The 27,308-nt window shown below is 35.0% G+C and overlaps 1 protein-coding gene across 1 annotated transcript in view; it reads right to left on the minus strand.

Moving 5' to 3' along the window:
* Positions 1–136: 136 nt before the first annotated feature.
* The window catches only part of LOC136026687 (transforming growth factor-beta-induced protein ig-h3-like), a 29,218-nt gene continuing 2,046 nt past the window's right edge, over positions 137–27,308 (minus strand). Inside the window, exons 2-5 of the mRNA XM_065703432.1 lie at positions 10,729–10,928; positions 5,600–5,832; positions 3,465–3,640; positions 137–1,118 (exon numbers count right to left, since the gene is read on the minus strand). Coding sequence (XP_065559504.1) covers positions 958–1,118; positions 3,465–3,640; positions 5,600–5,832; positions 10,729–10,928 — 770 coding nt within the window. The 3' untranslated portion in view covers positions 137–957. The remainder of the gene's footprint in view (positions 1,119–3,464; positions 3,641–5,599; positions 5,833–10,728; positions 10,929–27,308) is intronic.

Genomic DNA, 27,308 nt, shown 5'->3' on the forward strand with positions numbered 1-27,308 from the left:
ATTAGAAAAAATATTGTTTTTTTTTGTTATTTTCCACTGTCCTATGCCAAATATTAAATCCGTTTTCGTTTATTTTCCTATCCTTTTATTTGTAAATAGAAAGGCAGCGTCGACTAAAGATTATTTAGGAGAAAAATTCGTATCTAGAAATCTATTAGAAAACACAGCCGCATATAATCACATTCAGAAGATCTTAATCCAATGAGCTAAATTATATAAAAGCACAAACTACAAATATTATCTTATAAGATCACACAAAACAAGGACTAAATATTTCCCAAACTATAGCACTAATACGGAGTCCTCTCGATTGAAGTATTTGTGTAACAATTACGAAACCTTAGACATTCTTATGAAAAATTAAACATACTTTTCTTAAAGTCTAAGAAACTTGTGCAAAACCCAATTTATTTAGATGTCAATAAAAAGGTTTTCATGAAACCCACATTAATCTTACGAAATCTAGTGTTTTTCTGATTTAAAAAAAAAAAAAAACTTAGAATTTACTTAGACAAGCTAATCCTATAGCAATAGAAACTATTCAAAAAATAAAGAAATAAAGAACAGAAATAAGAAAAATATAAAGAAGCTGCCAGAAAAGAAAATCAAGAAAGAGATAAAAAAAATAAAATAAAGAAGCTACCTAAAAAGAAAATAAAGAAAAAGAATTGTAACGAGTCTTCACCCAAGCAAACTTTCCAATCGGCAATAAGCTTTCATTAGCTTGTCTTTCAATTTTTCTAATTTTAAAATAACGTTTATTATATATTTGAAATGTCTAATAAAAGGTCCTCAAATATTTTGGATCTGTCCTTAATATCTAAACCAAACTAAAAAGAGAGGTTCTCTTTCTTTATGACAAGAGACGTTCATAACATTTTGACGACAGACTTTCACCAGAGAAATGAGAAACATTCACGCCCATGGAAAAGAAAAGCACTACGACACCACCGTTTTCTACTGGAAGCTAAATGCTCTCGATTTCTTCAGAATTCGACGCTTCAGCTTAGCTTGAATTTGTGGTGGAATTAGAACATTATCAATGCTGTGAATTACACCATTAGATGCGTTGGAATCAGCACTGGTAACCTTAGTCTTGCTGTTGATTATAACCTCACCTAGAAAAGAATAAACATGACAAGCATTGTAATTTATTAAAAAAAAAAAAAATATTATCATTGCAGTAAAGAAAATACTGATTATGGTCCAAATGGAGCCAAAGACAGCAGATACGAATTGAGAAAAGTAACAACCATGTTGGCATCTGTAGCTCTTTGCTAAGGAGCTCTTTAGAAAAAGAGTTCTCCGTAGCTCTTTTGCTGGGGAGCTGCAGATGCTTAAAGATAATTCTATCCCAAGATTAAAACCGGAGAGGCAATTCAAAACTTTATAAAGGATAGAAAAGAAGTGGAGCAGGAGATAGAGCTGCTCCACCAAAGTAAGAAGATAATATGTTATACTAATGGTTTGATGGAAAATCGAGGACAGGAGTAGTAATATATCAGAATACTCCTGATGTGGACAAAGAGGTAATCAGTTATCACCTGGGAAAATTTGCCACAGATTTTCAGGCTGAAATGTTCGCAATAGAACAGGTACCTCGAAGACTGTTGGAAATGGAAAGTACAGGAAAAGGTATATGCATCTTAACTGACAATCAAGCATGCGTAAAGGCCCTTCAGAATGTAAAGAGCCGGCAAAATAGAGAATTAGAATGCTACGAAGGCTTGAATAGCTTGGCATCCAAAGGAAACCAAATTATCCTGATGTGGGTCCCAGGGCACTCCAGAACAAAAGGTAATGAGATGACAGATAAAGGAGCTAAGGCTGGGACATCAATGAGATATTATGGTGAGATACGATGGCAGCTAAGGTGGGGTGTAAGGAAACGAAGGAGTAACTACCGAAGTTCAACCCCACCCTGACTAAATATTTCCTACGACTGAAAAGATCCGAGACGAGAAAGGTTGCAGAAGCCATAATGGGAATTGGAAATTTCGGGAAACATCTTTCCCGAATAGGGAGGGGTAAATCCTCACTATGCCAAAAATGCGAAATCGCCACTGTGGAAACAAGAAGGCATCTGGTAGAAAAATGCCCACTCACCAAAATCTACGATTAGCAAAATTCAAAGGTTTTGTTCGGCAATAGTCAAACCAATTATATAAGTGTAACAGATGTAGAAATGTCGCAAAAATGAAAGTTTAGCAGGGAACAAAAACCTTACTAAGGTATAGTCGTTTGAGCCCTTGAGTTATTTTTTTTGAAGAAGCTCAAAGGATATTCATTTACATTTCGTATCCGTTTATGTTTAGGGTATATTCCCCTCCTTCGTTTTTTATTTATTCAATTTTATTGCTGAAGTTTTTTATAAATGAAGGTTTTTGATATTAAATATGCCTGAGCAATTATGGGCCAATTTTATTGGCTATATGGGTCATTTTTCTTTTTATTAAGGTAATAAATTTTACTTAATTGAGGTTAGCATCCTTAATGAACACGGAGTAGTACATGTGCTTTTTACCCAACCCTCTGGGACAAAACGAAAAGCAGGTCATCCCCGAAGAGGAAGGGAAGAGATCGCAAGAAAACCCAATTAATATCATTCCTAAGTAATTATCGTTTCTTGAAATTAATTGCTTCTTACTAAATATTATTTCTTAGAATTTATTACTTCTTAGTAATTGAAACTTATTACTTCTTAGAATCTCATGAAGGTAACAAATAAACTATTGCTTATGGAGCCAGAAAATTTGAATTTTGTGCTGAAATGAAAGAAGAATCAACAGTTAACAACATAAAGGCAGGGCTACGAACATTTACAATACATATGTTACTCTTGTCCGAAATCTTGTTAATCTCAACCTTCACCGGTGAATGTCTGAAATTCCTTTTACTCAGCTTGGACTCAATTAGCTTTGCGAATCATCCCTCACAATCTAATGCAGGTTTTGACGGTAAAAGTTAAAGTTAGGTTATAAATCACAGAAATGGGTTGAAAACATGACCCAAACTAGCCCGAACTGTCACCATCATTCTTGCATAAAACTGAAAAAGTTGACTGTCAACGCTGACTAAGTTCAAGGAGAAAAATAAAGTATTTCGGACATTTACGGTACATATACACGCAATAGCCTATATCCTACATTAAACCACTTCAAATAAGCATTGAATTTATTTAACTATTTTTTACACAGACTTATTCTTCAGTTTAAAGAAAACATGAGGCAAATTTCAAAGTCTGATTCGGTTGATGAATAAAGCTGAAACTCAGATATCGAATCACGGAAGATTTGACGTCGCTGAAACATTAAAATAGTAAAATTAGAGAAAAAAGACATACAAAAAATCGTTTGATTTAGTAATAAATTTCAATACACATTGTAGCTATTGAAAGGCTTTTTGGAAATTAAAAAAATATATATTAATACAAGCAAAAATAGATAAATATTAAAGCCTTATACCATCTTTGATTGAAAATATGAGACTCTTTCCTTGCATCGTGGTTCCCTCCATTCCATCTTTAATGCCAGGAGAATAGAAGGTTCCAGACAAGACATGGTAGGTTAAAACTTCTTTTAGGAGAGCTGGGTCATCAACAAGGTGTTTAATCACATCAGGAGGGAGTTTCCTTATGACACTGAAATTCAAATTTGTAAGCAAAACATCGAAAATACCACGTAAATCTTGAGTAAAAGAAAGAGCAGAAACAAAGACAATGAAAATGAGATGGAGAGAGAATTAGAAAAAGAAGACAGTGAAGAGGTAGAAGATAAAAGAGTGAAAAAGATAGAGAGAAACATTAATAACAACCCTTCTTGCTGATGTTCAAATTTTATTTTGGCCTGAAAATTACATTTCTTAAGGCTTCACATACACTCCCATTTCTTGTCCTTAAATAAAAGATAATAGAAATAATATTTATAAATTAATTATTGAAGTATCATTAAAGAAATTGTTCTTTTGAACTCCCTAAATTTCTCTATAATAGCTTGGAAAACTTAATAAATACTATTCTTTTTTCTAGGCCTATTTTTGCTTAAAATCATACCCATGGTAAGTGATTTCTCTCTAAGGTCGATCCAAACAACCCGTGTGAAACGCGGGCAATAGCATGCATTTTGATACTCCCGAGAAAAATGATTCTGATTATGAAACATTTTCTTGGGGCGGGGGAAGGGGAGAAGGGAGAGGTCGAAAAACAAGCAAATTATTTTGAAAATACTGAAATAACTGAAAGACATACTCTCATCTTTAAACTTTAGGTTTTCAATTCTCAGGCTAAATATTTCAAGGGTAATCTAAGTTTCCCTTCCACATAAATCAAACATATTACTAGCTTTTTAGTGCGATTACAATTGTACTATCTCATTTAAAATGTACTTAGTTCACTACTAGGAATATTTTTTGTGGTTTCAAACAATGAAGCAACTTGAGCTGACAAAAACTCGATTATCCTTATTGAATTATTCAATAGTAATAAACTATTAATTAGTCTCAACTTTTTTGGCATCATTGTAGTGCTGATGAACTGATGCCCTTCCCTCTCTAGATAACTGGAGCTGATCCCCTCCCCTCTCTAGATAACTGGAGCTAATCCCCTCCCCTCTCTAGATAACTGGAACTGATCCCCTCCTCTCTCTAGATAACTGGAACTGATCCCCTCCCCTCTCTAGATAACTGGAACTGATCCCCTCCCCTCTCTAGATAACTGGTATTGCAAAAACAAAGTATTAAACTAGGTTCTTTGTCATAGTCAATAGTCTATTTTGTTATTTGGTAAAATAAATGTTCAAAAATTGCAGCTTTATCTATTTTAGATAGAATTTTTGTAACCGTTGTGATTTGTATGATTTTTTTGTAAACAAACCTGCGAAACAGTAATAGAAAATACTTTTCTATAGAAGTTACAGAGTTTAAATTCCCTCCCTTCACAACCTCACTTTTGAGTCACCTGAATTTTGCTACTCTTAAATTGTTTATCGTTATATTTGAATACAGCATTCCCAAATACTATATTAACTAAAAATTGTGCAGATCTGGATCTAACGAACCAACATATAATACGAAAATTCAGTTTTTATGGATCCTTCATATTCTCTTCTTTTCTATTAGCTTCTTTATTTTTTTCATTTTTTTGTAACCGATTCGTTAACATATTCCCACTTTATTTGTATTCAAATGTCAAGTATGTGTTAATAAAGAGAAAAATTATATAAAATTCCGTTACTTTTGATTGCTTAATATTACATTCTATTGGGATTTGCTTCTGTCCAATTGTTCATCAATAAATTTCATATAATTCACCTTCAATTATCCTTAATCCATTCTTCAATAAGTTATTACTTTGTATCTAAATGCCAAGGATCTGTTAGAAGTACTGACAGAAAAATCGACACTTAATTTTCTTAAAAATTCAAATTTTTAAATTTAAAATCCCCCCCCCAAATTTTCGAAACATTGGGGGGGGGGGTATTAACCTCTCAGACTCTTTAAAAAGAGTCTGGGGGGTCTACAAAATGGTTGCAATAAGTTACAAGCCTTTAGCTCACCACAGTTTTGTTTTGATAAATAAATAAAAATAGAAAAATAAATTTACTCATTGCTTGGGGCAAAGAAAGTAATAGGTCCATGGGTTTGAAGAGCTTCATCAAGACCTGCTTTATCAATGAGCTCCACAAGATCAGAAAAAACTGGACATCTTCTCAGCTGGTGAATCACTGTTCCATGTCGTGCTGGTATAGAGACAATCACATCTTCAAGGAGATGCAGAACACCATTGTGAGCTTCATAATTTGATCCATTTATACGTTTCCCACCGGCAAGAATTGTCTTGAAAGAAAAATATCTGAATTACCCAAGATCTAGTAAAACTGCGCTACTACAGTGCAGCAAATCTACATACCTTGAAAAGGGGAAAAGGGTTCAATCTAAAAATGACCTGAGAGCTTCTCCTGTTAAGACAATCATAAAAAGGAGCATCAAAATCAACGAAAAATAAGACGGATTTGCCAAATATTGATTCAATCAATGGTATCAATGTCATCAATATCAATGATACCAATGTCAATGGTATCATGATGATATCAATGCTATCATTAATCAAATGAAATCTACTTCTATTATAAAATCACTAAACAATAGAGTAAACATAGAAAAACAAGAATGAAGGTGAGTTTTCAATTCAAGAGCTACCAGAGGAATCTGTCCTCTTCTCTTTAGAAACTGTTAAAAGGAATAGTAAATGAATCGTCAAACGGAAATACTGTCCAAATATTTTATAAATTATTGATGACCCCCCCCCCCCCCGCTCGTCGAGAAAACCCTCGACTTCCCTACCTAAACGCCTCCCAATAAGAGCTGGCAGCAGCGTTTTCACCTTCAAATTCCTCAAGTCCATGAACCCACAATAAAAGTCTAATTTCATGATGAATTTCCTCCTTCACCCACCAAAAAAGGATCATTAGGCAAACGCAAAAAATACACCACTGCTTGAGGACCGAATTTGAATACACCAGGTTATGTGATAAGAAAAAAAAGAACATTAATGGACCACAGGGTATTAACAGGGATTACACTCCATTCTTATCCACAAGACAAGAAGATGTTTTAAGCTTAGTCTCATTTTAATAGAAAAGTAAACCTACAGTGCAGTCTCAAAAGGTATTTACGATATAAATTTTACAGGAAATTAAGAAAAATGGAAATGTATTTTGACTTTTTTTTTTTTACTCATATTAAGGAAGAGTTATTTTAAAACGATTTTTTAGGCATTCAAGATACAAATAAAATATTTTCAAATCAAAAATCTAAATTATTTATTCGAATAAAGAAAATAAAATGATATATTGTATCTTATTTAAAAACGAAAACCATGAAGAGTTACAAAACAAATAAAATTAAAAAATGCTGAACCAATCTAGAGGAATCTTATGGAATTACAAAGATCTGTTTTCTTATTTCAGTTGCATACAAACCTTATAAAAGAAATGTAAACCTTAAAATACAGAATTCCGTCTAAATTGTCTTTCTAGTTTAGCTGTTTATGCTACTTATTTGGCTATCATCTAGTTTTTCTGCAACATTTTTTTTTTTTCTACTTTGAGATGCATCCTAAAAATTCAAAATATCTTTCTGTATGTAACTAAAAAAAGGGTTGCCTAATAACTGACTTTTCACAGGTTTCCCCGCATCATAATTACATAACCTTCTTTTTTGTATATTTGTTTAGCAAAGAAAACAAGATCTTTGAATATTTTTGGCCAAATTATTTGCTAGACTGACAAAGTTCACTAAACAGCCAAGTGTGTATACATGTTTGTTTCCAATACACCCTATGTATGTGTATTTAGTACTACATCTGATACAAGATACTTAATCCCTATGCAATGAGATAAAAGAGTAAAAGGGGATAAAGTAAATTTGCATAATAAAAGAAGGATAAAACATGAGTCAAGCAAAAGAAGGAGAAAAAAAGAAAGTGACAACCCTTCTTTCTACCAATAGATGGCGAAACTTTCTACAAAAACTATAACAGATGATCCCCAGGTACAGTACTTGTTCCCTTTTTATCGAAAATGTGTGGGGTTTAAACCATAATTCTTTATTTAAAGTGAAAAAAAAAGTCTTTTCAATGAGATGACAAACTACTTCTCTGGGTGCCGAGTTACACGTTCCCTCATAATATCCTTTGACTGTTCCATATCTTATATAGCAAAATAAATAAACAAAATTACTTTTTAAGATTTGTTTGGGAAACTGGGGCTATTGATCTAGTTTTTACAGCTTCTTTTCTTAATTTTAAAGTTTAATCTTGCATAAGATTCATACCAGCTTAGGGGGGGGGGGATGTTGGCCTAAAAAACTTCTTGGTTATGTTAAGAAGAACGCCCACACTTAGATTTTTTTTTGTTCTCCATCTCTTCCTACAGGTCAAACCTGTTTGCATGTATGGCATAATTGAACAGCTTTCAGATACAATCCTTATTATTGTTATAGTACACAAAACCACTCAGTACTAAAATTAGATGGAAATGGTTTGTCCTGATTACGACTACTAACACCTCTGAACATTTTACAAAATAGAATTTTCCTCTGTAGTTTTTTCCACCAGAGAATTGCTACATGGATCTTGGGAGCAAAATGACTCATTCTCAGAAATGACTCATACGTCCAAATGGAATAATTTTATTTCCATCACTGAACTTGAAAAAATTCAAGACTTCTTCACCATTGTCAATGCTATAAATGTTTGTCTCCTTGCTAGCAGCCACACAACATTATATGAAGTATACTAGCAATGATGCCAATTCATCTGCCAACAATCTAATGTCTCCTATTTAGTGGCACTGAATTGGAATGTCATCTATTATAAAAGCCAAGGTCGTATATTTCATTATGCCGAATGGCTTTGCATCTTAGTGTAATGAGATTTAAGAATCATGTGTCGCCTCATACCAATTGGGAGTCGGAAATTAAGTTTCTCAATCTTTTCAGCCAATTTCAATGTCAATACTTAAGCGAGTATATTCCACATCTGGCTTGACCTGAGATCTGGTTAAACTCATTTTCCTCGCACGTGAAATCCGTTGCAGGGCACCATAAGGTCAACTATCCTTTATGGTATTTCAACAACGTCCTCTGCGCAGTAATATTCTTTAGAAGACGAATTTTCTTCTGCTATGGCAAAGAATACTAGCACCATTTATCCCCCCCCCCCCATTTAACCATTCGTCCTTTTTTTTTTCTTGACATCATACTCTGAACCTGATTCAGTTCTCTTCTAATCTCATAGAGAAAAATTTTGGATAAAAAAATCAAACTGGATCAATAATTTGTTGTCCACTGCATCAAAACGCACTGTATATCTTCTGCCAATCTTTTGCCACGTCTGCTTTTCACCTTCATTGGGATAAGTTTCGCAGCCTCAACAAAGCTTGTCTTTTTCCCCAGCCAGCTGACTAGGCTTATACTTATTCCTTCCACTTTTTCTCTACTTTTGAGTACCTTTGCCAAAAGTGCTGGTAACAACATTAGAAATAATCCCCTCATCCTCGAACATTGTCATTGACCTAGCACCATCTATCACCCCCCCCCCCCATTTAACCATTCGTCCTTTTTTTTTTCTTGACATCATCCTCGAACATTGTCATTTAAACAATTTGTGCGTTCTCAGACATTTTATTTTGAGAGAGGATTTTTCTGTCCCATTTCTATAGAAGCCTTTCACGTTGGTGTCCCGACGCTTAGATTATCCATTCCTCTTATATTACAAACTTACAACATCGTGATGATATCAAAGAGTAATCGAAAATATTACAGCTCACCAAATGCAACAGTCAACGAGGACTTAACCTTTCCTTTGACTGAGGTCGCCTCTGATTCACCAGCGGATATCGACGTTTAGTGGCAATCTCAATCTCAACAAAGTTTCTCAATGCCTTGCACAAGCGGCAAAGTGAGCCAGGTGATCTCCCATTGCGTTACGTTACGTCGATAGTAAATCCTGCCTAAATTCAATTATTTTAAACAAAATTACAGAGGGAGGGGGAAGTTCCCCTTTAAATTTTTGGCACTACCACCCCTCACAAATTAAGGCTCTGGATCTGTGCTTACATAGCTTTGCCCCTTTAAGTATTTTAAATTGATTCCAATTTCATCTAAGATTTGTATTAACCAACAAAGGTCTAATATCAACCAACTGTTTTTTTGTTTTTTTTTGAAAAAGTTTATAATTGTTGATTTCCGTTTTGGCATGATGGACGACTAATTAACAAACAGGGGCATAGACTTCAATTTAAACCCTGAAAAAGCACATGCGTGATTTAAATGAACTTTAGCGATTTTAGGAGCCCAAAGTTATAACAGAACGTGGCTTACTTGGCGGCAGCCTGGCATTGTTCCCAACTGCATTTTCATAAAAAAAAAATTCTTGTGTTGAGATCATCACATATTACCAATTTGTTGTGTATACATTACTGTATATAAATTAGACTAAAACCCATAATGAATTGGTTAATTTCTAAGATAGTGTTGCTTTAAATTTTATTTTGTAAAATAAATAAATCATTCATTTGATTATCTTCGTCACAATAAAGTTTATGGCGTAAATTATCTTTTCGTATTAGTCAAAATCTATAAAAATGTCAACTCTTCAGGACAAATTTCCAAAATTTTGGTGGGAATGCATCCCTGTCACTCGCCCCCTCCCCCCCTGGATTCACCCTTTAGAGGGATTACACCAACATTATAAATGGCTTCTGAATTACTAAAGGCACCACTAATATCCAACCAGCGGATTTATATCAAATGCAAATTATCATAATTTTGTCCACCTCCAAACTTTTATCACTTGAGTAGGGGAAATTTCAAGACAAGTTTTTGCATATAAAAACTAAACTACTGATCAAAATAGAATTTTTCAGGGTGTCAAGTCTAAATATATATATATATATATATATATATATATATATATATATATATATATATATATATATATATATATACATATATATATATATACATATATATATATATATATATATATATATATATATATATATATATATATATATATATATATATATATATATATATATATATATATATATATATATATATATATATATATATATATAATATCACACCTAAAAATTTGAAATTCTACCATAATAAAAATGTGAAGGGTTTCTGTAGTCATTACCATAAGAAAAAAAAATCCAAACAAACCTGCCCATTGTCATACAAATTAATCCTCAAGTCCCTCTTTGTGAGGAGAGTTCTCAGTTTCATGTCATTCTGGAGATCTTTATCATAATACAACCCTCTTGCAATGTGATACCTCAAAACTTCTTTCAATGGAAGATCCTTGGCCCATTCGGGAATTCTTTTAAATGCTTCATTAGTTGGAGCAAATAAAGTAAATTTACCTGCAAAAAGATATCAGATATGAATTTCGAGCTCTTACAAGCTATTATTGATATCTGGATATTAGAATCAGTCAAGTTGAAGCCAGGGTAAACCAAGTCAGATTTTTAGTAACACAAGAGTGGTCATGATGCACCAAATTCTCTTAAACCCTAACACAGAAGACATTTTCCCAAATGACACTGCCCACCCAGATTCTACCCAGGGGTGGCTCGAAGAACCCAGGTCAGAGGGGGGGGGAGGGTAAGATGCCTTCATTTAAACGAGTCATAGGTAACATTATGCAACTCGTTAAATTTATAACACATCAATCTTTTATCATTTATACTTATCTACAGAGACAAACAAGAAGCTATAACGGAATGCCTCGTGTTTAAATACGTAACTATGAACAGCTATATTTATATGGCTGTATTGAAAGACCTCTTCTTCAAAGCTGACCACCGCTTGACAAACTTTAAGTCAGTGGGATCTGTGAGGTCTTTTTCATTCGCCAACAACACTTGGGAATCTAGTCAAGAATCAACCCTGGCAGCTCTCAGCTAATTCTTAACAAACTTAAACTTCCTTTATGTTCTTTTGGCAGTAGCAACTTCAACGGGTGAGGTCACAACCAATTTACATAGGCGATTAACTTGCTTAAGCTGATATTGCTGGCATTTTACCTAGAACTTCTCTGAAGCAAGTAGCATCATGGCAAAACTGAAACAGAACTTCAAGCTCTAGTTAAAAGGCAGTAGAATCTGGAGTTCTCTCTTGGTTTGGAAAAACGTTGTTGCTTGCTCAATATCTGCAACTGAAACCCTCCTTTTTAAAAGGAGGCTGAAGTAAGGACCAAAATGGCTGAAAATTGACAAGACAAGCTCTGAGATTATTTTTATCTGAGATTATCATTATAGTCAAATTTTCAAGCAGGATTATAAAATGTTGCCTATAGAACTGATACATTGAGATCTTGGCTGGACTCTGAACTCAGTGGTCAAAACGAGATATTTCAAGTCACCAACAATGATGTTTGATGAAATCTGTCTCTGGATTGACTACTTCCGTTCTGGCAAACGCTTTGGCACTGTCATTGAAAAATCGTTCATTTCGTCCTCCTATATTCTTTCAAAAAAGTTTCTTCATAGCTTCAAGCGTCTCGACTGCGTCGATGGTGTTGATCTCCTCTTCTTAAAGTTTTTTAGTTGCTATCCTGATCTTATAAATGATTTTTTTTTTCATAAACAGGCAAGCGATAAATTCAAAATTTATAATCCTTTCCTGAAGGCCAATAACTAGTGCCTTCGTCTTCGCATCAGTGTTCTTTATTTGTTTTGCTTCTTAAATGGCTGAAACTATTGCTTCAAACGAAGTCACTACTGCTTGTATGGTTTCAGCCCTTGCAGTTCACCGAGTCCGTAATAAATTTTGGAGATTAAGGCTATTTTCAGTCAAAGAGAGTTATTCTTTAAGGATGGTAAAATGCTTTGTAGACGAAGAGAAGAAATACGTATATGCCTTTCAGGATTTTGAAAAACTTTACTCTCAAAAGAGACGAATTGCAACTATGTTCTTAGCAATGTTTAGTCTGTGGACCTGGTACGGAATATAAGCCACACAGTGATCAAGAAGTTCATATATTTTCTGTTGGGCTCCATTAAATTGACAAGACATTGCACTTGCATAGTCTTAAGACTGCAAAGCCGGTTTATCCGAAAGAATTCCTCTACTTGACAATGTTCCTATTACACTTTCTATCATACCATGCTTGGTTTTGTTATAAGCCTCATTAAAATCTAAAAGCCTCTTTCTGGGTGTACCTTCCGAGCTGATATTGCGGCTACAATCGCAAGCTCATCAGAAAGTAAAGTATAGAGTATCCTATCTGCCATCCCGGAAAAAAAAAATCTGAATCCAAGACTTCACCGAGGATGTTCTCCGTAACTTCTGCTGAAAGAAAGTCAATGATGTCGTTCTGAGGAATTTTGCGTAAATAGGTAAATTTGTATGGTTAATACGGGGTATCAAGACCCTGTATATCTCGCTAGAAGATATCTCGTATCTTGCACATATCCCGCAAGAAGTTGAAAAATTTGAAAGAAAGTGCCGTTTTGTTCTTCAGTTCTTCTAAAGCCAATGTCTTGTCTCACTAGGGTCCCTGCAATGTCCAAAAAAATTTTCACAATTTTTCTGTTTGTCACTTCATCTTTTGCTTACAACAAAACCTTTGTTCGAGCGCTTTTATCAGGTAGGGAATCAACAAGACTGTTGTTATTGACGAAGTGGCAAAAATAGGACAAAGCTGCTTTGTTTGACACGGAAGGGAAATGACATGCCAGTTTTCCTTTATTTGCCTTTACTTTGCTCTTCATTTTGTACCATTTTCACAGACCGTCTTCCACTCGAGCTTTTTCGGATTGGTCACTACTGGGACAGCTAGAGAAAAGGAAACACACAAAGCAAAAGACAGCATCTTTCGCGATATTGTATTCTAAGACTTGGTAATCCTCATACCATCCCGAATGAAAACAACACTGTTTCATTTTTGTCATTTTTTTTATTGAATGATCAGTTGAGATTTTAATTGTTGTCATTTTTTATATTGAATGATCAGTTGATAAGTTGAATACACTTGGCTTTGGTTGATTAGGACCACTTGAAATAAAGTACTCCCTTTGGTTTTTGCTACAGATTAGCTTCCCTATTCCTGGACCCTTGTGAACTATACTTTTAAAATCATCAGTGTAAATTTCGACAACAAAACCACTGATTGTTGAAACATTAAAAAATTCTTCAGTGCAATTGGCTGTTAACTCTTTAAATAGCTCAAACACAGAAGATGATGTAGATTGTATTTCCACCAAAATATCTTTTACATTCAACATAAAAATTTCCCAGACAGTTTTAACAATGTCATTGCAAGTAGTAACTGATGATATAATGTATTCCAGCTAGGTGGCACATGTAAAAATACCTTGTTGGGTCTTTAATCAAAAACGCCTTGCCCTATATTGATTCCTTTTCATCTTTTGTGTTGATCAACAGCGTGACATCAAAAATTATTGTAAAGAGCCAGAGGTACATATTTGGAATATTTTCTTATCTAATTTTTATTCGTTATAACTTTTAACATTTCTCATTACTTTCAGCCCACGCAAAAACTAGCCTCCAGACTTGAATGAGGTATCCCAGCGTCTTTAAAAGCACTCCTGTCCTGGGAAAAATTTCCGTGTATACAACAAAATCTTGCTTGTTCTTCTATCCGCCTTGAACCCCATACTGTAATCAAGATTTTTTTCCACTGCCCTGTATACACTTGCTTTGAAAGTGTCTCATGGGGTCCTTTTCTTTGAATTCTAATTACTTTTCAATTGTTCTTAGAAATTTTTTGTCTTCTTTTCCACCCATAGTCAAAGCTTGACCGACACTCAATGCACATAACCTTTTCTCTTGCTTTTGATTTGTTCATATTATTTTGTCAGGCTTCAGTTGAATTTACCCAAATTGCTGAATCATCAAACAGAAATAAATCATATGTGAACATAAACAGATTTTTAAGGCGAGTTGCTAAGCTACCAGTCCAGTCCCTTTAAGCCTGGTTTGATTTAAACAACCCAGTTTAAATCCAAAATTATCAAAAATAAGAATTAGACAATAAAATAAAACGACTCTATGCTATTATATAATTTCGGTTTTCAGTATCTACGACTGAGGCTAAACAGTGCTACAATGAACCATTTTTATGGATAGAAATACCCACAGTCTTTTCAGGAGAGGGAAATCCAACTTACTGTCTCTGACTGAATTGAGCGATTGAGAACTGGATAATGCCAAAACAAACGACTTAAATAACTTCACAAAAAGTAAGGCTAGATCTGAATAATAAAACAAAGTAAAACAAATCATGGCCGAGCATAAGCAGCTTTTTAAAGTACGAGTTGCAACCTGTCCAGTCCCTTTAAACCTGGTTTAACTAAACGAGTCCATTTAAAAATTAAATTAAACAATTAAATGAATTCAATATTCTATTTACATGCGAATTCGGTTTTTGGTATCTATGATTGAAACTGAGTTTTGTCAAAATCAGCCATTTCTTTACTGCGAAGTTTGAAAATGCAAATGTATTTCTAACAACTTAGACTTTCTCAGAATTGAGGACCTGGGACCTCAATGAGGTCAAAATGAACAAATTATACGACTTTACAAAAACAGGAGGGGACGTCAGCCACCCCCCTCCCCCTCCTTCGAGCCATCTCTGATTCTACCTACCTCAGGTTGTTGATGAGCCCATGCATATCATGTTCTCACTTGCTGCTTTACACCCAGATATGGAAAAATTTTTGTCCCTATATTACTAAAAAAATTATCAGAACATACCAATAGTTTTCTCTTTTGTGTTGTTTGTTCAGGTTCTGCATATGTTTTGTATATATTTGTTCGTTTTCTAATGTTATTAATGATTGGTTCAAATTTGAAATTTGTCTTTTTAGGCATTTTAATTAGTTGATGTTTTGCCTGTTTGTTGTTTTTTTTTTTTTACACCCAATTTCAAATTCGGCCCTTCTGGGCTTGTAATATAAACTATTTGGGATTAACATCTCATCTTAAATTCCTCAGAAGATACCTTATGCTAAAATTCAACTCAAATTTACATTTTATTGCAGAAATGGACATTTAATACTACAAAACATCTTCATTTGCAAAAAAAAAGGTTTCTAATGTTGCAGAGAGCTGTGTCCAACCAAATGTCCCGTCCCATTCAAATTCAAAGAATACTTGCCAAGTAGCATCGTCAAACTAAATCACTGTGATACAGCTCAGCATGTAGCATACTGGTAAGATATCCATCGCTTCATAGTACTAAGGAATATATAATCTTTATGCTACTCCTTTACCTTGGCTTATTACTACTATAACTACTACTAAAAAACTCATTGAAGCACCAACCCACATGAGGCTATCACTGCTACACACACTCCTCTTCAAACCTAGATCTATTTAAAGCCTCCTTCTTTACACCCTCCAAAGAACTTGACGCTGCACCTTTCATCCGTTACTATTCAAACTAGATAATTGACCCATTTTCACCTACAAGGGGTAGGTAATTTCGAAAACCACACTGCCTTTCCATGATGATAAATAATAGTTCAAATATAGATAAATCTTTTTATTACAATAAAAAAAGAATTTCACTGTCAACAATCAAAGGATTTATCCCTATTCGAACTGTTATTTACTGCTTACAAGAGCTGCTATTTAGGAAGACTGGGATGCAATTATGATGGAAGTGATAATTAAGTTTTAAAAAGCTTAGCCTGTATTTATATTGTAGGGCCATTCTCGGATAGCTATGAGATAAATATTATTTGATGCATCTTCAATACTTCAAATGAATTGAACAGCCACTTCCTGTGCAAATTCAGTTAAGAAATCTTGAAAATTCTATAATTCCCATACTCAGGAACGTGAAAAACCTATACTTGGTTTAGTTTTAGACTTGCTGGAAAATCAGGCTCTAGGTTAGAGTTCGAGGTCTGTAAAAATAAGTCTGCAAAGCCAAAGCTTTGAAATAAATTGTTTTACCAATGCTAAACGCTATTGCTAGAATGCCATTAAGTAATAAACTTCTCTGTTCAATCAATATATGAGGGCAAGGCATACAGGGCAAAAATGTGTTGAATTCAGTGCAAAATATTGTCATGCTTATTTTTGGGCTGTTTATCAAAGGCTCAGGATTACTTTTTGGTTTAACGTCTGGCAACGCCAGTTCATTCAGTACTTGACTAATGAACATCTATGGATAATAGTTTCAGGTTCTTACTGTTTACAACCACAGCTCTTTTGACTGCATATCACTATTGTTGATAAACAGGTGTTACCATAGGTCAAAGGAAGTTACTGAAGTGATTTACTTCAATACCCTGGCCTTTTCTCATCCTGCCTTGAAGACTCTGCCTGGGTTAGCTTATAATTTCTTATAATTATCTTATGTTTCATTTTATTTGTTTTTGTATGGTTGATGTCTCTAAGGCAAGTTGGAATTTTATTTTATTATGTATGGTGCTTTGCTCTGACTAGGTATTAATTAATTAAGAAATCAATTAACCTTTGTTTAAACAAGAGCTAAGAGCTCATATGGCACTTGTGACAAGGCAAGAAGAGCTAAGAGCCAAGAGCTCAAATGGTATGAGCTCTAAAAAAAGTCTAAGAATCAATAGATTGACTTAAAAGGAAAATCAGAGGCTTAATGCCGGTCAAGATTTAAATAAAGAGCTCTGAGTCAAAATATCCTTCTAAATATCAAAATTCATTAAGATCCGATCACCCACTCGTACGTTATAAATACCTAATTTTTCCTCCCCCTTTAGCCCCCCAGATGGTCGAATCTGAGAAAACGACTTTATCAAGTCAATTTGTGCAGCTCCCTGACACGCCTACCAATTTTCATCGTCCTAGCACGTCCAGAAGCACCAAACTCGCCAAATCACTGAACCCCTCACCCCAACTCACCCAAAAAGATCGAATCCAGTACGGTTACGTCAATCATGTATCAAGGACATTTGCTTATTCTACCCACCAAGGTTCATCCCAATTCCTCCACTCCAAGTGTTTTCCAAGATTTCCCCCTCCAACTCCCCCCAATGTCAAAAGATCTGATCGAGATTTGAAATAAGAGCTCTGAGACATGAATTCCTTCTAAATATCAGATTTCATTAAGATCCGATCACCTATTTGTAAGATAAAAATATCCCAATTTTCACGCTTTCCAAGAACTCCGGTTTCCCCCTCCAACTCCCCCGAATGCAAAAGGATCTGTTCGGAATTTAAAATTAAAGCTTTAAAGCACAAGATCCTTCTAAATATCAAATTTCATTAAGATCTGGTCACCCTTTCGTAAGTTACAAATACCTCATTTTTCCAAATTCCCCCCCCCCAACTCTATTAAAGAGAGCAGATCCAGTCCGGTTATGTCAGTCAAGTATCTTAGACAGGCTTTTATTCTTCCCATCCAGTTTCATCCTGATCTCTCCGCTTTAAGTATTTTCTAAGATTTCTGGTCCCCCCCCCAACGACGCTGGATCCAGTATGAGATTTAAAATTAGAGATCTGAGTTACGAGGTCCTTCTAAATATGAAGCTTCATGAAGATCCGATCACTCCTTCGTAAGTTAAAAATACGTCATTTTTTCTCATTTTTAACAATTAACCCCCCCCCCCCAAATAGAGCAGATCCGTTCCAATTCTGTAAATCGCGTATCTAAGACTTCTGCTTATTTTTTCCACCAAGTTTCATCCCGATCCCTCTAATCTAAACGTTTTCCATGATTTTAGGCTCCCCCACCCCAAACTCCCCCCAATATCATCAGATCCTGTCGGGATTTAAAATAAGAGCTTTGCACGATATTCTTCTAAATATCAAATTTCATTGAGACCCGATACCCCGTTTGTAAGTTAAAAGTACATCATTTTTTCTAATTTTTTGAGAATTAACCCCCCCCCCCCCAATTACCCCAAAGAGAGCGGGTCCGTTCCGGTTATGTCAATCATCTCGTTCCGGTTATGTCAATCATCTATCAAGGACTTGTGCTTATTTTCCCCACCAAGTTTCATCCCAATCCCTCCACTCTAAGTATTTTCCAAGATTTTAGGTTTCCCCCCTCCCAACTCCCCCCAATGTCACCAAATCCGGTCAGGATTCAAAATAATAGCTCTGAGACACGATATCTTTCAAAATATCAAATTTCATTGAGATCCGATCACCCATTTGTAAGTTAAAAATACCTCATTTTTTCTAATTTTTCAGAATTAACCCTCCCCCCCAACTACCCCAAAAAGAGCGGATCCGTTCCGGTTATGTCAATCATGTATCTAGGACTTGTGAATATTTTTCCCACCAAGTTTCATCCTGATCCCTCCACTCTAAGTGTTTTCCAAGATTTTAGGTTTCCCCCTCCCAAATCCCCCCCCAATGTCACCAGATCCGGTCGGGATTTAAAATAACAGCTCTAAGACACGATATCCTTCCAAACATCAAATTTCATTAAGATCTGATCAACCATTCGTAAGTTAAAAATACTTCAATTTTTCTATTTTTTCTGAATTAACAGACCCCCCACTCCCTCCCCAGATGGTCAAACCAGGAAAAGGACTATTTCTAATTTAATCTGGTCCGGTCCCTGATACGCCTGCCAAATGTCATCGTCCTAGCTTACCTGGAAGTGCCTAAAGTAGCAAAACCAGGACCAACAGACCAACAGAATTTGCGATTGCTATATGTCACTTGGTTAATATTAAGTGCCATAAAAACTTGAAAATAGTACAATACATATGTAGATAATACATCAATAACCCTCAGGGCACCCATAAGCTTTAGGGGGCAGGTTTGACCAGGTCTAATCAGTACTTCTAATGCTGCAAAAAACAATGTCAAACAAAAATATAAGGCAGCATAATTCATCAAGGGGGAGGGGGCCAGAGCCTCTTTTATGGTAGCCCATGATATCTCTACACTATATCAATAAGCATTAGAATATGTAATGTTTATTACAATTGATTTTTGTAACTGAAAGCCAATAAAAACACCTTTGTTTAAAAAAAAGGTTTTAACTAAGTGAAAGTGATAAAGATCAATTGCAATCTATATATATAAAAAATAAATTGTTTGTCCACTGACGTCATGTTTGTCCACTGACGTCATTATAAGGATTGAGCATTATGCCGTCATGTATGTATTTTGTGTGTTTGTATATGACGCCAAAGGCTTTGTATATGACGTCAAAGGCTTTGTATATGACGTCAAAGGCTTTGTAATATGATGTCATTATAAGTATATAAGAAGGCATTTCAAAGAGAAATTTTTAGTATAGATCTTAAAATGACAGAAGAAACAGCCAAGGAAGCTGCTCAAATAGTTAATTCAAAGAGAAATTTTAGTATAAATCCTACAATGGCAGAAGAAACAACCGAGGTAGCTGCTCAAAGAGTTAATGCCAAAAGGCTTGCAGCTAAAGAACTCAAAACCGCGCAGTTAGATGAAAATCAACCTGGACAGCAAGAGTCAAAGGTTCGGCGATATGTATTTCATAGTGACAAAAGACAAGCCAAGGTAAAACAAACCAAACAACTTGAAAGTGATACCAAAGATAAAAAAAAAAACGACGTTGAAAGGACTATTGTTTCCCAGTTGCAACATCTTTTCCACAAAAATAATAATTTAGTGCTTCTGTTCAAAACAGCAATTGAATTGATGCCTACTGATATGCAACTATCAACGAAGTGGTAATTGTTATGGTCGGTGATCAGTTCTTACCTTGAGATAATATTCTATATAGGCGAAACAATCAGTTGACATGAATTGCTTAAACTCATCAATGCTACAATGCTCTACAATATCCTATCATTTTTTGGGATGGAGCCAACAGCTATCACTTTAATATTAAATTAATAAATCCAGCCACTAACAAAGAAATGGATAAGAAATGCAGTGCAATGAAATATTATGCCTATAAATTAATGATTTGTCATTTATTACATTTACATATAATCCATCTTGGGATTAGATACAACAGCTTTTACATCCTGGACAATCACTGGTTCATAGACAGGACATTATGGCCCATGTCTTCCAGCAAAAGTTGCCCTCCTTCATCTCTTACAGAGTTATGGGAGAAATACAAATCACAAATGGCCAAGAATATATTCCACCAAATACGGCTAGAAAGGTCAGATATGACCTTGGACTTTACAACAGAAATTTATAACTGCACTTTAGTTATGATTGAAGATTTGCGCTTATCTATTGCAAACAAACTTCTCAAGCATTTGGGAATGCCTTCACCTAATTGTACTGCTTCTATTTCTACATGTGTAGAATGGGATTGTGAACAAAGTTACAACACAATTGATCTATTGTCATATGTTACAGATCGGGACACCGGGACACAAGGAATATAAATGACAACCAGGACACTCAAAGAGAAATTACAGACCAGGACACCGGGACACAATGACAAGTGGGACACAGGGAATATAAATGACGACCGGGACACTCAAAGAGAAATTAGACTGAGACACCAGGACACAGGGAATATAAATGACGACCAGGAGACAGGGACACAACTACAACGGGGACGCCAGAAGGGCACATGGGGGATATATAAATGACAACAGGGAATATTCGATTAGCAATTACCATCAACAAAGCCCAAGGGCAATCATTAGAAAAATGTGGTATAGATCTGAATATGGATTGTTTTCCCATGGACAATTATATGTTGCATGTTCAAGAGTCGGTAAACCTGACAATCTATTTATATGCACAGACAATGGGACAGTGAAGAATATTGTATATTTGCAAGTTTTACGTAGTTAAAAACATATATATATCATCTATATTCACAGGTGGGACACAACTACAATGGCGCGAAACTAATATAGGGCTTAATGACTTACGCGCGAGGGGGGCTTTCGGGGGGGGGGGTCGAACCACCCCCACCAACTAGGTGTTGGTGTGGCGCGTCAGCGCGACGCGCCACACCAACAGCTAGTTAATTATAAAAAGCTATATTGAACACAGAGCCACCATTCATTATAATATATTTTGTAGGCATATCAATACATAATCAAACTGCAAATCAAATTGTTTTTCAAATATTGTAAACAGGAATGAATTTTAATGAAACTATATTAAAAACTATTTACAAACAAGGATGAACTTCAAAAGAACAATGAAAATAGGATTAGATGAATAAAAAATTGATACATGTTGTAAGGTAAGGATCTCATTACAAGATTTCTTCTAGTTTTGGTTTGTGTGAGTGAGTGATTTCAGTCTGGAAGAAACAATACAATAAAAAAAAGAACAGTATCATTTGATTTTCTAGTTATGCTGAAAATTCTTCCCAATAAATTTGGAGATGTTTTCCATTACTGAGCTATGAATATAATAATTGCTCTACTCAGAAATTCAATTTTAAGCCCTTTGTAGACCCTTAAAGATTATACCTTGTTTTTATTACAAGCTTCACAGCTCCATCACAAGTGATGGCATCCTGCTGGCCCTGGCCATTATGTTGCTATTTACTTTTGAGGTATTTATTATGACTTCTCTTGAATGCCTCAAGAGAAGGATTTTCCTGGATTACCTCTACTGGAAGGCCATTCCATATGGGTTAAGATCATTGAGTAAAACCAAGTATTCCTTGTGGGTAAACTCTGCATAACATAGTCGTGTCAAGCTGTACTTTGGTAAGTTGATTGCAAAGACTCTATTCTATTTGGAGCAAATTTAGTACCTCCTCAGATGGAAGACAAGTTATGTATTAATAGAACACCACCAATGAAGCCACATCAAATCAATCCTGGATTGACTGCAGGGGTTTGGCATCAGAGATACAAGAGATTGCTGAAGAAGTGGTTGGTTTTGAACATGTTGAAAAGGAGCAAATTGGCTAATTAGAGGTCTAGCATAGAGAGGACATGCATTTTCCATGACTGGTCTGACATGTGATGCAAATAGTGTCAAAATGGATGCTTCTCTTTTTTTGGAATAGAAAAGTTAGAATATTGTTAAAAACTTACTATTTCATTATAATTTCACTTTGCTAAATTTATATAATCCACAGGCATTAATCTATCATAATTGAAACAAACAAACAATTTATAAATATTAAAGGTAAAATTCTAGTTAATTGACTTCTTGCTATCTCAGAAAGGGTTTAGATTAGGAAAATGAAACTTTCAGGGATGAATCTACAGACTAAAGTATGTCCCAGGAAGGTATTTTGAAGCAACTACCTCCACTCCTTCTCCCTCTAGAGGGCCCTGACCTTTAAAAATATGTGTGTTGGTGGAACCTTGCAAAATAGATCTTCTGCTTAATTGAAGTACAACAAAAAAAATTTCAGCTTCATAACTTTGCTCAATTCCATTTTATAAGGTTTTAAAGATATGCAAATACATTACATAAATTTTGAAAAAAAAAAACATTGATATGGCTCAAAATTCTACTCAAATAACAGGAATTATATTTTCAGAACTAAAAGCAGAGAAAAAGCAACTAGTAACTGAAAATTAAGGTAAAATGTTGTTTTGTCAAAATTTCAATAGGTATAGACCTGTCATGTAGGCAGATTTCAGGGCCATCTAGAGGAGAAGTAGTAGAGGTGGATACTTTAAAATACCTTCCTGGGACATACTTTAGCCTGTAGACCCATCCCTGAAAGTTTCATTTTCCTAACCTAAACCCTCTCTAAGATAGCAAGAAGTCAATTAATTAGAATTTTACCATATTAAAAAATTACTGCGTTTTCTAAAAGCTGTTAGCATTACTCTTGTTTAAACCAGTCTACAAATAAATTGAATCAACTGTGACAAAATCAACAACCAGAAAATAGGTAAGAAATATGTAATTTGGGTTGTATTTTTGCACCATAGGGGAGTGGGGCAGAGTGAGGGGGAAATGCATCATTTTTAAGGATCCATAAAGGGCTTAAACTTGAATTTCAAAATTTTGCAGCCAAAATTTAGGCAATTTTTCAAGAGATTGCATTTGAGCCCTTCAAGGGCTCAAAATGCAATTTCCACCAGGGATGATTAATGAACTATGACAGAGCATAAAAAAGGCATCCAGTGATATATTCCATTTGAAAAGATAGTTCTGTTTGCATTTCTTATTGCCCCATTGCTGTCTTGTGTACTATGTTTAAGCTCTTCAAGTCACTTGTGATAAGAGACATTGACAAAAAATGTTCCACCCCTCCTAACCCATTTGGCTACCAGAAAGGCTTAGCTAGAGAGCATGCTCTCTTTCTACTTGTAAATGCACTGCAGGATATTGGAAGACTGAGGTGACTTCTTGATTTTATGTGCACTTGGTGTTGCAAGAACTTTTTATTTGTGTATACTTGCACAGGTTTTGCTTGAGACCACATGGAAACTGCTCATGGTGCAGTCATTATTTGTCTAAGATATATGTATAGAAATCTAAAAACTAAAATTAAAAATGGTAGTATGGTAAAGATGGTAGTCTGCAATCCTGAAAGGTGTATATCAAGGAACTTTGACTTGTCCAGTTTTGTTCAATAATTGTATTATTGACGCTCAGGATAAGTTAAAGTGTAAATTTATCTTCAAAGGAGTTGATCTCTTGCTAGTTATGCTTCATGGTGAGGATCAGATCAATGATGTGCCAATTTGGGCAGTGAAAGCAAAACATCTTTAACTCAGCTTGCTGCTCTTGGCAACATTGCTATGAAGATAAACAATTCTGAAAAAGCAATTTCATGTGCTCTACAAACTTGCTGAACTAAAAACTTTTTGTATTGATTTTAATGTAGACATTATTTGTGTTTGTGAAAATTGCCCAAAAAATTCATAAGTTGAAGAAATCTCACATTAAAATCCCTGGATTTAGTTTGTGTAACAATTGGGTTACCCTGATGAGTAGCTATATACTGAAGACCTGGAATGAGAAATGAAACTGTAACCATCCCATTCACTCTACCAGCAGTTAGGTTGAAAATGTTTGTTTGGAACTCCATATTGGATCAGAGATGTTAGGTGTAACTTACCAAAGTTCATCAGCCACTGATGAATTTATTTCACACCTATCCATATCTGACCTGTTATTTAAAATAAGTTCACATGAGCATTCAACTGTTTTTCTACTTGGAGATTTCAACATGCCTGATGTTGATTGGGTTGGAGGAATAGGGCACCTCCCTGAAAGTAGCCCATCTTGCTTCACCACAAATTCCTTGCCAACAACCTACTGATAGAGATTGTAGACCAACCTACACAATAAAGGCACCTACAGCAACCCGCTTTACTTGACTTAGTAATAAGTAATAAACTGACCAAGATACAAAAAAAGAAAACAAGATGAATAATGAGATACAGAAATTTTTCACTGATTATGAGCTGATAAAGTAGGACCTATTTAAGGCTAAATGGGAGGATGTAGTTGAGAGTGAAGAAAGAGAGAAAAGATGGCAAATGTTTAAGGCAACTGTCATAGATGCATAGATGGCAACTGATGACCTTTAATACCTAAAACACTTCCATACCTGCAAAAAGAAGTAAAAAACCAACAAGTAAAAGGAAAAAAGCTTGGGCCAAGTATGCATAATGTAAATCTGATAACCCCTTATGACAGGTTCATAAATGTAGAAACAGACTGAGAAATTTGATTCACAAGGTTGTGAGGGGCCATGAAGAGGCAACTGCAGCCAACTCTAAGTAAAACCCAAAGATGTTTTGCTGTCATGTCTCAGCAGCTAACCCATCTAGACAGGACACCCTTGATTTAATGAAAGAAGATCACAAAAACACTTCAGATACAAAAGAAAAAGCAGACCTAAAAAAAAAATTAGGACCAACTTTTCTAACATACCCACAGCCAACACACATTCTCCTTTACCAAAACATGTAGGCTCCACCAGAGAAATCAGTACTTTCAAACAGAGTCACCAGCATTTGGAATAGACTGTCAGAATATACTGTCTCTACAATTTGTCTTGACACTTTCAAATCAAGAGTGGATGCAGAATGGAGTGATGTTCAATGGAAATATGATAAGGCAGCCTTTGAGTCTTCATCTCATCTTTAATTCTCCAAGCTGCAATTTCAGAACAATCTGTAGGCAATTTCTCTGGAAAGCATCAAGGAAATCTTCAGCTGTTTTTTGGAATACCAAACATTAGAGCCATATTTGACCACTGTCATCATTGTAGCTTACATATTATAATCTTGGTTTGCAGTCTTATCTTCCTATTGTTCCAAACTTTTCTTTACTGTGAAAAAAAAAACTGAACTTTGGCTATTCTACTTTGAACATCTTCACTGCTTCCACCATCTTTACTAATAATACCACTAAGGTAGGTGAATCTGTCCACCTGATCTATCTTTTCATTGCCCAATGCCACCTTTTGATCTTTACTTATTCCTAGCCTTAGTACCTTAGTCTTCTTAACATTAATTTTCAAACCTATTCTAGCACCCTGAAATTGCAAAACCTCAACAAGTTCTTTCATTATTCTCACATTTTCATCTAGGAAGATAGTGTGAGCTAGTTAAATTCTAACTCTTTAGTATACTTAATTCCTTTTGCTAGCAGCCTTAATTACCTGGGTATTCATATTGCAGCAAATCTGAAAGAAACTGCAAGTCTGGCACAAAAATTGTGCTAGTAAGATTTGTGCTGCTTATGCATCCCTGGCTTTAAACATTTTGTATTTGAGCAGAGTTCACTATTCTCTTGTATTACAATAGCCTGATAGTTCCTTACCAATGTGCTCTTGTTTAACTGTGGTAAGAAAAAGCAAGCAGCAAAGTATTTAATGGAGCTGACAATAGGTAAATTATAGAAGTTAATATAACTGACTAACCAATAAAGTGAATATATTACTTAATGCCTTTTTTATGTTTTTTACAAATATAATAATCAGTTCTACCATAATTTCAAATTTAAGCACTTTTTAACCTAGCCAAACTTAACCTAAACTAACCTTATTATCAATAGTTTTAGCACGTTGAAAATGTGGCATTATTTTTTGGAAAACAATGAAAAAAGATGGAGCTGAGAAAAAATAGTATTACTTTGTGGAAAACAAATGTTATCATTTGTTTTATCCTTTAACAAAAAATTTATCATTTTGAAGAGCTCAAAAAGCACTTAAATTTGACTTTGCATAGAAGCAATCAGCCTATATTCATAAAAAATATAAAAAAGGCATTAAGTGGTATATTCACTTTATTGGTGAGTCAGTTATATGAGCTGTCATAATTTTTTTAAATTTAGGGAGTCTTCTTAGGGAGTGTTGAAAAGCTCTCAGCTACCCCCTGTGCATGCTGTTCCAGTTATCTCTTCAAAATGGGGACCTACCACATGATTGGAAAACATCTTATATAACCCTGATCCATAAAAAGGGACGAAGAGACTCGGCAGAGAATTACCATCCCATAAGCATCACCTCTGCAGTTGTTAAGGTGCTTGAGAGATTTGTTAATAAAGCTCTAATTGAACATCTTGAGGTCAATAATATCCTTTCCACATCACAACATGGTTTCAGATCTGGTAGATCTGTGGACACTAACCTTATCCAAACATATGAATTAGTGACTACACTGCTTGATGAGGGTTTTCCTGTCAACATGATTCTTCTTGATCTGTCCAAAGCATTTGACAAAGTTAGTCATGAATTCCTCATAATCAAATTGAGGGCTGCAGGTGTCAACGAAGGTGTTGTACAGTGGATTAGGGGCTTCCTTTCTGAAAGATCACAGAGTGTCAGAGTTTTTGATTTGCAAGGAACTCCTCATTTCTCTTCTCCCACAACTGTATTAAGTGGCATGCCCCAGGGCACTATTCTTGGACCAACACTTTTCAACTTCTATATTAAC

This window comes from Artemia franciscana, chromosome 4 (assembly GCF_032884065.1).
Source record: "Artemia franciscana chromosome 4, ASM3288406v1, whole genome shotgun sequence".
NCBI lineage: Eukaryota > Metazoa > Arthropoda > Branchiopoda > Anostraca > Artemiidae > Artemia > Artemia franciscana.